Genomic DNA, 12606 nt, shown 5'->3' on the forward strand with positions numbered 1-12606 from the left:
GGAAAAGGACGAATCCTATAAGCTAAAAGACCAAAACAAGCAAACAAACATGTAGGGTGCCTGCGTGGCTCAGTCAATTTAGCATTAAGACTCTTTGATTTCAGCTCAGGTCATGATCTCACAGTTCATGAGGTCAAGCCCCATGTTGGGCTCTGTGCTGACAGTGTGGAGCCTGCTTGGGATTCTCATTCTCTCTCTCTCTGCCCCTCCTCTGCTTGCGCACTCGCTCGCTCTCTCTCCCTCTCTCTCTCAAAAATAAACTTTACTTATATAGATGTAGTGTTTAAGGATGCACTCTGTGATAAAACCTAGAAGGTAAAGAGTGATTACCATAAATATCCAGATAGTGGCTACTGTTATTAAGAAGGGAGGGATGGTGGGGTTGTAATTGAGTAAGGGACATGTTGGAAAGGTTCTGGAGTGGCTGGTAAGATTCTGTCATCTGATGTAGGTGGTAGATACAAGGGTTTTCACCTTATAATAATGCTCTAAATTATATATTTCCTTTTTTGTTGTGTCCTGCATTTGAATTATACTAAACAATAAAAAACGTTTAAAAAAACCCTGAAGTTGCATGGGGTGCGTAGGAGGCTCAGTCAGTTAAGCATCCAACTTCGGCTCAGGTCATGATCTCACGGTGCCTGGGTTCGAGCCCCACGTCGGGCTCTGTGCTGAGAGCCATGAACCTTGGAGCTTTGGATTCTTTGTCTTCCTTTCTCTGCCACTCCTCCACTTGTGCGCGTGTGCTCGCTCTCTCTCTCTCTCTCTCTCTCTCTCTCTCTCAAAAATGCATAAATACTAAAAACAAAACCCTGAAGTTGTAGAAAATCTAGAAAGTAACAATAGCAAAAGAATGAGATCAGACTCCATGGAGTAGACCAAAGCAATACTCAGAGAAAAATGCAGTAAAATGGCTATGTAGGAAACTAATACACAGAAACCATTGACATTCGTACAACCAGTTAGAAAAGCTAATGAAAGCTAAGGTTACAATGAGAGATAAAATACCAACAGATTTAACATGAAACTTGGAAGACTTATAGAAGCTTATAAAACTCTATTAAGGGAACAATAGAAAAGATACACATGTTCTTGGAAAGAAGATTATAAAGTTTCTATTTCCCCTACATTGATATATAAATTTAACATCCCAGTAAAAGTGCCATCCAAAGTTTTTAGGGAGGGCAATAAGCAAGCATTCTTAATTTCATTAGAAAAGGTTAGAAGCAGAAAAGTTGTGAGCACACATTGGTCTCTGTGCTGGGCATGGAGCCTGCTTGGGATTCTCTCTTTACCTCTCTCTCTCTCTGCCCTATCCCGCCCCAAAATAAATAAACATTTTTTTAAAAGGATATCAAATGAGATTATGTGTGAAGATGCTTTGGGAAGACATAGTGAGCTAGAAAGATGAGCAGTCAGTTAAGCATCCAACTGTTATTCATAACCTTTCTATGCTCCCTAGTTCCATGTCTCCTTTTGGGAAGAAAGGCCAAGGTGGGTAGGTGAGACTAAGGAGGTAATTTTCCTGGTTAGTTCTTGAAAGTCTAGTTTAATTTGCTAATGTTATTATAAAAAGTTTTATTGTAGCAATGCATTTTTACCTTGGAGTAAGCATTTGTAAGAGGATTCTTAAGTGTATCAAATTTTTATCAGCAAGTATGATCTTAGAACGGTAACAACAGTTGTATTAGAAACTTTCTTCTTAGTTTGCACACTAGTTGTATATATGACCATTTGCTTTTATTTAAATATACTTTTCAGCGTTCAAGAATACTTTGTTCGCAAATCCAATGCAAAGAAAGGCATGTTTGCCAGTACACATCTTGTATTGAAGGAACCAGGTGGTTCTAAATACGAAGCTGCCAAGAAGTGGAATTTACCGGCAGTCAACATATCATGGCTATTGGAGACTGCTAGAACGGGAAAGAGAGCAAGTGAAAGCCATTTTCTGATTGAAAAGTCAACTAAAGAAGGTTAGTACTTTTGTTCTTTTGTATGTATTTTTACAATTTGATGGTTCCTGGAATATGAATGTGCCAAAGCTTGTTTTTAGGAAAGTTCATTGAGTTTTGCTTTTCACATCGCGTGTAGTGCATATGATGTTGAACATTCCTTATCGGTTGGCAAAATAAACATGTTCATAGCACAGATGTTTAATTTGTATCTGCTCTCCACTGTAGGTACTTTCTGAAAGCTGGAAGATACAAAACAACCTTCTAGCGATCTAGGGTCTCAACGTTTGAAGCCTTAAGATGTGGGCTCGGATCCCATTTACTGTTCCTTCTGTGGCTCACACTGACTATAATTCATGTGCTCTCTCTTCCTCTCCTCTTCGGACTTTTACATCTTTTCTCTAGCCTACTTCGTGCTTACCTCTTCATCCTTATCTTTCAGTTCTCAGCTGGAATGTCACTTTCCCTGGGAAACTTCCCTTAATCCACCAAGTACAGCCTTTGGCCAAAACTCCCTTCATTATGCCTTTTATACTTCTTATCCCAATATCCTAATTCTAGTTTGCTTTTGTGTCTTCCCACTCATTATAAGCTCTGAAAGGGCAAAAAATATGCATGTCTTGTGCATTATATATTTTTCCTTGGCTAGCACTGGGCTGGCATGGCCTAGCCATCTAATTGTTTTTGTTAAATATTGAAAAAAGATAAGCGGATGGAAAGACACAGTAGCTTCTCTTCTAAGGTGATGGCATCTCTGTGCAAACTTCAGGGTCAAATCAGTATCTTGGGATTAGCTCTCAGAGCCATTACTTACCCATACAGACTGGAACTTTTACAACTGAGGCAAAGTGATGTTTAGGACATATTAAGATTTCACTAAGGACTTTCCAAAAACTCCACTGTATTTGTTAACTCAGAGTACACATAATTGGGATTTTTTTTTTTTTAACTCTGCCATTGACTTAAGATGACACTTAGATAATTTTTGGCAAATTGTGAGCTTTATTGAGAATATTTCAAGTTAAACAAGATGAAATAGAAAATTTCATTAATTGTTTCAGCTGATGTGCTTTGTCTAATTCAACATAGATTTTAATACATCATTTTGTTTTGTTTTGTTTTTGAAAAGTGGGCATATGGGGTCACTTGGATGGTTCAGTCTGTTAAGCGTCCAGCTTCAGCTCAGGCCATGATCGCACAGTTTGCGCATTCAAGCCCCATGTCGGGCTCAGCACTCTCTGCCCCTCCCTCTCTCCCTGTCTCTCTGCCCCTTCCCCCCCCTCACACTTTATTTTTCTCTAAAAATAAACGTTTAAAAAGTGGGTATATATAACTTTGTGGTTTAAAGTATACTTGAGAATTCATGTGAAAACTAACAAGGTATAAAAGATGACTTCAGGTGTGTCTCTTTAGAGACAGGTGATGACATTAGTGGCTTACATTTGTTTCTTTTCGTTTTAAATCTCTAGAACAAGGTTTGGAAACTGAAATAACAAACAGGGTGAATGTAAGCCCAGATACTGCAGAGCATCCTGTCACACACCTGGACACTCACAGGAAAACAGCCGTTACACCTTTAGATATGAACAGCTTTCAGAGTAAAGCTTTCCATGCCGTGATCTCCCAACACACCAAACAAGTGTCTGTGTCCCCACCAGTAGGACAGCCACTTCAGAAGGAGCCCTCCTTGCATCTGGATACACCATCAAAATTTCTGTCCAAAGACAAACTCTTCAAGCCTTCCTTTGATGTGAAGGTAACGTTCATAGAAAATGGTCCTGGAGTTAACAACTTCGTAGTGTATAAAGTTAAAGCTCCAAATTCTGCATCACCTCTAAAGTTTGTAGTAGTAAGTTTTGTAGAGATATTGGAAGGTAGATTCATGTTACTGAGTCCCACCGTATACTCAGGGTTGAGATAACAACTGGAGGTAAAATGGTGTGAAATCAGGACTGGGTTCAAGTCCTAGATCTGTCATGAACAGTGTGACTCTAGACAGATCATTTGGCATATCCAAGCATAGGTCTTTTTCTTTTGTACAAAGAGAATATCACTTGCCCTGAAAACTCACAGATTTATCATAGGATCAAATGAAATGGTGTGATGAAATAATTTTATAAATCCTATAAACACATTGCTACTTATGTTTCAATTCTAGCAGTGCACTTGGTGCTTGCTTTCTGAGAATGTGTCTATTACCACCTTATTTTGCAGTCCTTTCCCTTGAAAAGATGAGTTAAATCTGCTTCTTTGTTTGATCTCCTGAGCACTTGGAGTATGACACCCTTTCTAAAAAAAATTCATGCACAAATCAAGATCTCATTTGACAATAATTGGTTTCCTTTTATTCCCCAAAGATGATTTTCTTTGTTATTCCTTTAACAGCTGTTGGCCTTTCAAGTGGCTATTCCAATCGTTGTTTATGATTTTTTACTTTTTATCTATGAACCTTTGCACAAGTATAGTTATTACTCATATATTAGAGTTTGCTGATAGGGTATTAAGAAACAACATTCTAATAATTTTTACTGGTGCGTTTTGGAGTAGGCTTATAAAGTTTACAGGTTGTTCATCTTCAGAAAATAAATAGGCATTGATATTTGGACAATTTTCACCAAGCAAAACCTTTGCTGAGATCTCTTCTAAAGTAACATTTTGTACTGTGATTAGCACTGCTTGTTATGCCTTAAGAAATAGAGGAAAACCACTGGTTTGATATCCGAGATCTAGAATCAGGCCTCTGCTTTGTTTCCTACTTCTTTCAGCCTCTTTAGGCTCCATCATCCCCATCTATAAAATCATGAGGTATATTTAGATGGTCTCTCAGGTCTTATAGCTCACAGATTCTTTGAATAGTAAATGAAATGTTATTAGTAGGCAAGACAATAGAAGAAATATTCCCAGTCATTGAGACGGTTCTTCTTTAGATACCTTTCAGAAAGGTACAAAACACACTCAAAGGTTTTATTGTTTAGAGTCATAGTTTACTTAGCAATGTTTTTCTCTTTCTTGGGGCGGGGGGGAGGTTTGGTGGTTTTTGGTGATAAAATAGTGCTTCATCTTAAAATCAGTGGTTCTTCACATTGACGTAACATGGTATATTGAAATTGTTGCTCTGAAAACAGAAGAGCCCATGGAATAATTACAAAATTGAACATATGTTAGGCCTCACATTTTAAAAATCTCCTATATAAACTTAACTTTTAATTGATATACATCAGAAAAGTACAACAAATGTGCTGCTAAATGAAGTCAGAGTTAACAGCTGGGAGGCCACTGTATATGTTCAGAAAGAGATCACTGCCAATGCCATAGAGCCTCCCTCATGCTGCTCCTCCTTACTGTTTTCTCCTTACTTCTAACACTGTAGCTTTGTTATGCTTGTTTTTGACTCTTAAATATGTCGAATTATAATATGTATTCTTTTGAGTAATTTTTTTCCTTGAGCCTTCACTTGAAAGCTGTGTCCATTTCCCTGTAACTGCATTTCATTGATTTCATAGGTGTGTAACATTCCATTATATGGACATGCCACAATTTACATATCCATTCCACTGTTGGTGAGCATTTAGGTGGCTGCTAGATTTTTGGTGTTACATAATGTGGACATTCTTGTGCATGCATTTCTTTTTGATATATGCCTAAAAGTGAAATTGCTGGGTCATATTTCAACTTGAGGGGAGACTGACAAACTGTCAAAGTGGTATACCAGTTTATACTCCTACTAGTAATGTTTGAAGCACCCAGCATTCCCCATCCTTGCCAGCGAGGAATTATAAGTTGAGGTTTTTCTAACTTTTCACTTGGAAATAATTTCTAACTTACAAAAAGTTGCAAAATGAAAATACTAGAAGGAATACTCATATACCAATTGTTCAGAAATGGAGTTTTCATTACTTTCCAGATGGAAAGACTTTGTTTTTAATTTCTTATTACATTGTGATCAGAGTGTTTATTTCTGTTTCATAGAACTTACTGATTTTTTATGTGTATTCCCTGTCATATCAGTATATAATAACATTTCTTGATTTTTGAGAACATTTTGTGAGAAGATATATTCTCTATCAGGGATAGTTTTTGCTACACACACACACACGTATACACATATACACACACATACATATATATACACACACACACACACACACATATACACAAACACACACCCCTGAAGATCAGACTTTACTGATTATGTTGTTTAGTTAGATCCTTTATAGTCTCTCCTAAATTTTTTCATTTAACCCATCTCATAAGTGGTATTTTCAGGTTTCCTAATATGGCGTGTTTCTTTTTTTTTTCTTGCATCACATGTGGTTTTGTTTTAGATAGGTGATTGCTATGTTAATTAGTACATAGATATTTGTAACTGTTGGTGTAACTTGGAATGTGTCCTTTGTCTCATTTAACACTTTTTGGCTTGTGAAGTCTACTTTGGTATCAGGATTTCAATCCCCGCTGTTTTATTTTCTTTGCCTTATAAATCTGTGCGTTCCTTTATTTTGGCCTCTTTGGATTGCTGTGTTTTAAATGTAGAATTAAGCATAGAACTGAGTTTTGCTTTATGAGCCATTTTGAAAATTATTCTCTTTCAACTGAGGGACCTAAGCCCTTTCACATTTAATATGATTTATATTTGGTCTCAATTCTGTCATATGTTGTAATTATTTTATATCACGTATGTGTGTATACTGTGTGTTTCTTCACATATTGTGTCCTCTGTTTTGGGATTTTTTTTTTTTTCTTTTCATATTTAGGAAAGGATTTGTTAGTTTTATTCTTATGGGGCCCTTAAGCCCCCTTCTTACTTAACCTTTTGTCAGTTTTAAATTATGTTTTGACCCCTACTTATTGCATCTGTTGCAGTCAATGATCTTATTCTGTTTCTCCATTTTCTCTCTTCCACTGTTTTTAGTTATGTTTTTCTACTTTGTGAGGAAATAAAATGTTTATATAGTTTTTCAACCCATGGCCCTCACCCTTGTTTTAATCTTAACCCTACAATCAAATACGTGAAAGGCTTTCTGTCATCTTTTGGTAAGATGAAATTCATCCTCTAATAGAATACTCAGGAAGGTCACATGTGTGTAGTAGTTCCTGAGTTGTGCACATTCAGAACCTTTACCAAGGCTTTGATTATTCGACAGGTTGTAGTGTTCTTGGTTTGCATTTTTGTTTTCGTGAGTTTCCTGAAAATGCTGCTCTGCTGCTTTTCTTTGTGTATATTGTTTTTGAAAATTCTGATGCCAGTCTACATTTTTTTGTAAGTTATTCCATCTTTTGTGCCTGAAGGCCATGTGGAGTTTTCTTTTACAAGGATATGTCTAGAATACTGATCATTCTCCATCAGTTTTCCCTAGAACATAGCAGGTTTTTAAATGTTTGGAATTTGGATCCTTCTCCAAATGTTTGGTCTGAGAGATAAGAAGAATGGAGATGCCAGTCAGCTGAGTTGAATGGAATGGATTGGGATCAGATCAAGAGTTTGTATTTTGGACACATAATGTTAGAGATGCCTGTTAGATATCCAAGTACTGTTGTCAAATAGTCAGTTACATGTAGAGCTTGAAGTTTAGGTAATGATCTGGACTAGAGAAAGAAATTTGGGAGTTGAGGTTTGTAGGTAATATTTAAAGCCATATAAAATTTAGATGCCAAGAGAGCAGGAGAAGAAAAAAAGTCCAGGAATACTCTCGGGTTCACATTTAGAGGATGAAACAGCAGGGGCGACTGGAGAAGGAGCCACCAGTGAGGGGAGAGAAAGCCTGGAGATTGTCTTAGAGGTCACATAAGAAAGTATTTGAGGAAGTAGGGGTTAACTATTCAGATGCTGCTGAAAGTCAAGAGAGGTAAGAATCAAAAATTGGCCATTGGATTTAGCATTATGGAGGTCAGTGGTGATCTTAACAGGAAGAGTTTTGATGACGTGGTATAAGTGCAAGCCAGTGTAGATTCATACAGGAATGCAGAAGTTTGGAGACATTGGATATAAACTATGCATTTGGGGAATCTCACCCTGTAAAGGGGAACCAAGAAATGGGGTGGTTGCTGTAGGGCAGAGTAGAGTTAAAAGAAGGTTGTTTTGTTTGCAAGATCGAAAAAATAACTGTGTGCCAATATGGCCAATCTAGTAGATCCAGTTGATGATGCAGACAAAACGGGAGAATTGCGAAAGCCACATCTTTGAGCTGGTGCGTGCTAGGAAGTACCAGAAAGCAAGCAGTGTTAATGGCACAGGTGCAGAAAGAAGGTAGATGTGGTATGGGAGGTTCTGATTTTTTTTTTTTTTTTGTATGAAAAATCCTTTGAATGCTATATAGAAACCTTTAAAAATTTTTAGCAAATAGAAAGCCTTACCATGTTCTCACAAAAAAGATTAAACATTGTAAAGATCTATAAAGATAATATAAATCCTATTAAAAATGCAAGCAAAAAGAGTATTAAGAATCTAAAGAATAACTGAGGGTAAGCACTAGCCCTAATAGTTATTCATACATCGTATGAAGTTGCAGCAATTTAAGGAGTGTGTTATCACATGAGTACTCAATACACAGGATTACACCCATAGGTAGGAGAATGTATTATATGATAAAGGGGGCATTCAAATCAGGCAACTGGTTAACATCTGAGAATACACTTGGGATGAGAACTTAACCCTTACCCCTTATATCAGAATAAATTTCAGAGGATTAGATATTATTTACATACACAAAATGAAGGCATAAAAATTATAGAACAGACCTTGAGAGAGTCAGTTTGTTTTTCAGTAATCCCACCATTAGGAAGTCTTTTCTAACTATAACATATACCCTTAAGAAAGTAAAGGATTCTGGGGTGGCTCATTTGGTTAAGTGTCCGACTTCAGCCGAGGTCATGATCTCACGGTTTGTGAGTTCGAGCCCCAGGTGGGGCTCTGTGCTGACAGCTCAGAGACTGGAGCCTGGTTTGGATTCTGTGTCTCCTCTCTCTGCCCCTCCTCCACTTGTGCTCTGTCTCTCTCTGTCTCTCAGAAATACGTAAATGTAAAAAAAAAAAATTTCTTTTTAAAGTAAAGAATTCATGTGAATCTGACAGCATTAAAAGAAATTCTCCACATTCAACTGCAGATTTTACAAATGTGCAATAAAAGTATTTCAAAATTCTCCATGGCAAAAATTTGACAACAAATTGGAAACAAATATATGTATATCTCAGTGGGTATGTATACATATAAATTTATGCAAATATTTAGGCAAGAGAATAAAAAAAAAGACAAACCAATAGGAAAAATGGGCAAGAGCTAGGAAGAGATAGCTGTCACAAAAACTTCAATAGAAATATTATACATGCATAAAGATGTTTAATATCATTTGGTATAATAGGGTGGGAAATTAAATTTTTTTAACCTATCAGATGGGCAAAAAAGAAAAATCTGATTACCCACTGTGCTGTCAAGCATGTTGGGAAACATGCTTCAAGGCTCATGAGAATGTCAACATTATATAAGTTTTGCTTAAATGTTTCCCTTTACTCTTACATGGGAAAAATGGTGTGTGTGCAAGGTTGTTCATTGCATCGTTATACTGGCAGAAGATTGTTAATCTAAATATTCATCAGGAGAGCAGTGCTAAATACAGTCAGTCAGCTGTCTGCATGGAATACTATACAGATGGGAAAGAGGGGCAGCAGCATGGGCCCCTTCCCATGAGGGAACTGTGGGTGGCTTGGGAACAGGAATATATTTTGTTCCTTTGAGGATTTTTCACAATTCTCAGCTCAGTCTGACTTATTAACCTTATAGTTCACATCTTGGTTATATCCATCTTTGTTTATCTGTTCCCTTCCATGTTTTTTGTTTGTTCATTTTGGTTTTGGGTGTCCTTAATTTTAACTGCACCTCCTAGTCTAAGATTTGGCCGAACATGGGTAGCACAGCTGAAAATGTAAGTGTGTTTGTCCCTTTGAACCCATTTGCTGGACAGTACAAAATTATTTTTCTTTATTGTGTTCAGATGCAGATAATATTTCATTTTTTTTTGTTGTTTGGAGGAAAACTGGAGGAGGCTAAAGCTGTAATCCAGTTAATTTTGAGGATTCTCCTCTCTCTCCTCTCTTTACCTCTCCTGTTTCCCTTTCCCTGTACTGTTTACGTTCCTCTTCTTTTATCTCTTCCCTTATCTCCTTATCTCCTCTTCCTCTTAACCTTTCTTTCCGTCTCCCTCACCATACATCTAGGATGCACTTGCAGCCTTGGAAACTCCAGGAGGTCCCAGCCAACGGAAAAGGAAACTGAGTACACCACTTTCAGAAGTCATTGTCAGAAACTTGAAACTTGCTTTGGCAAACAGCTCCCGAAATGCTGTTGCTCTTTCTGCCAGCCCTCAGCTGAAGGATGCCCAATCCAAGAAGGTAGAATTAGATTTCTTAGTAAAAGCAAGTTGTATGTAAAATATTTCAAATAATAATAGTTGATCAGTTTCTTTTATTTTCTTTCCAGGAACAGGAAGAAGCTCCAAAGCCACTTCACAAGGTAGTGGTATGTGTTAGTAAGAAACTCAGTAAGAAGCAGAGTGAGCTGAATGGGATTGCAGCCTCTCTAGGAGCAGATTACAGGTAGTTGACACAACTTTCTGTTTGGTACTGTTATTGTCTGAACTTATAGGAAAACCTAAAGTTATTGTGAGCATCCACAAAGGAACATTTATTTTTCCTTTTCCTGTATTGTATTGTCTACAGTCTCCAATTAATTTTTAATTTACTACATCCTTGAAAAATACCCTCTTCCATATCAATTCACTTTGATATGTGTATTTCATAGGGTGTAATGCACAAATATTTGAGAACCTATTTTGTGCCACTCACTATTCTGGAAACTTGGGTTCCATGAATTATGAATACAGTCTAGAAGAATCCTTGTCTTTAAGGAGTTTGTAATCTAATAATACAGTTAATGAGATGAGGTCTGAGATTAAGCATATTTTTAGTAGTGATTTTCAGAGTAGAGCCCTGTGAGTAGTGCTAAAGTATTGCTACACTCCTGAATTAAAGTGATCTTTTTTTAAGGATGTTTTGATTTCTATTCATTGTTACTACTTTGGAGACCTGGGTTATCAGATCTGCCCCTCCTCCTGACAGCCAGGCTAGAGACAGGTCTCTAGCACAGATGGTGCGTGTGCCAGGGATCAAGAGGCCCTGGCCTATGCCAGGCAGTCCTGGGTTGATCGTACTCCACTGTCTGCAGTGCTAGCTTTCTTGATCGCTTGTATCCAACCATTTGTGGCAGCATAATGATTGGCTCTTCAAGTAATAGACAGTTGGAGAAATATGTTTGGCTTCATCTTCCCTTAGGTAAGTCTTGTTTTAGTTAGTTTTCTGATAGATTAGATTGGGAGAATATAAAAATAAAAAGTATCTGGGATAGTTATAAGCATCTTAATGTATTTAATGTATCTGTTGTAGAAAAGAAAAGCTTTTTACTTGTTATTATTATTTGTATTACCTGTTTCATATGTTACTATATAATCTTATCGACTGTATAATTACATGTTACAGTATTCGTCTTCCCTTTTACCAGTTGCTGAGTTCTTAGCATGAGCCAAGCTTTGTCTCATTTCATTCTCACAAAAGTCCTATGAGGGTGTATATATTTGTCAAAATTGAATGCTTTCTTTATTCTCTTTGGATGTGGACTTGATATAAGATGTAAAAGGAACCTATAGGACTTGTGTTTTAATAAGACTTAAAATGCCAGTCCTCTCAGTGTGAAAAATAGAATCTATTCTGAAATTCCTAAAAAAGATATAACTGATTTAAAGTTTGCATTAAATCTATTCCTGAAAGATTTCTCAGACTTGGTGATAAAAGAGAGGGAAGAACACTTTAACATGTAGAGTTTACAATACTTAATCCATTCTCAAATAAAACTGTCCTAGAAGTTCCCATCCATAAGCTAGAACAGAACATCCTGAAGAGATCATGACACAGCCTACCACTTCCTACAGTTTAAACATCTAGACCAGATCTCCTCAGCATGTCATAGCATTACCTCTACTAAATGGATTTCACAAATATAACTTAACTACTTTTGTAATTTTATTTTTTTATGTTTATTTTTTGAGAGAGAGAGATAGAGCGTGAACAGGGGAGGAGCACAGAGAGAGGGAGACAGAATCCGAAGCAGGCTCCAGGTTCTGAACTGTTAGCACAGAGCCCAACACGGGGCTCAAACCCACAAACTGTGAGATCATGACCTGAGCCAAAGTCAGACACTTAACCAACTGAGCGCCAGGTGCCCCAACTACTTTTGTAATTTTAAAAACTAAAAGTCATCAGAAGGCACGTAATCATAGGATATATATTTAATATGTAAATGCCTGTGCCTGATGACACTAGAAGAAAACAGAGTATTCTTATGTTTGCATACATATGTAAAATCACTTCAAACGCTATAGCCACAAGGCTGAAACCGATGTAGAGACTCTGATACCATGAGCAGCATTTCTGTTGGTAACAGGACTTTACCAAGAGTTGTTCACAGTTTGGCAAAGTTACAAATTAAGCAAAGTACAGTCCTCCATCAATTACTTAGTTGGATGTTTGGTATATTAGTGTATATTAAAAATGCAAAAACAAAAAAAAACACTTGGGCTTGTAAGTAAAACAGGCTTCTAGACTCATC

At 37.0% G+C, this 12606-nt stretch overlaps 1 protein-coding gene across 4 annotated transcripts in view; it reads left to right on the forward strand.

Annotated features, from left to right (window-relative positions):
* Positions 1–12606, forward strand: part of TOPBP1 (DNA topoisomerase II binding protein 1) — a 61498-nt gene that overhangs the window by 23744 nt on the left and 25148 nt on the right. For all 4 annotated transcript variants that reach the window (XM_060638702.3, XM_060638703.3, XM_060638704.3 and 1 more), the window contains 4 exons: positions 1762–1973; positions 3422–3708; positions 10164–10337; positions 10426–10541. In XM_060638702.3, the coding sequence (XP_060494685.2) occupies positions 1762–1973; positions 3422–3708; positions 10164–10337; positions 10426–10541 (789 nt within the window). The remainder of the gene's footprint in view (positions 1–1761; positions 1974–3421; positions 3709–10163; positions 10338–10425; positions 10542–12606) is intronic.

Source organism: Panthera onca, chromosome C2 (genome assembly GCF_046562875.1).
Source record: "Panthera onca isolate mPanOnc1 chromosome C2, mPanOnc1 haplotype 2, whole genome shotgun sequence".
NCBI lineage: Eukaryota > Metazoa > Chordata > Mammalia > Carnivora > Felidae > Panthera > Panthera onca.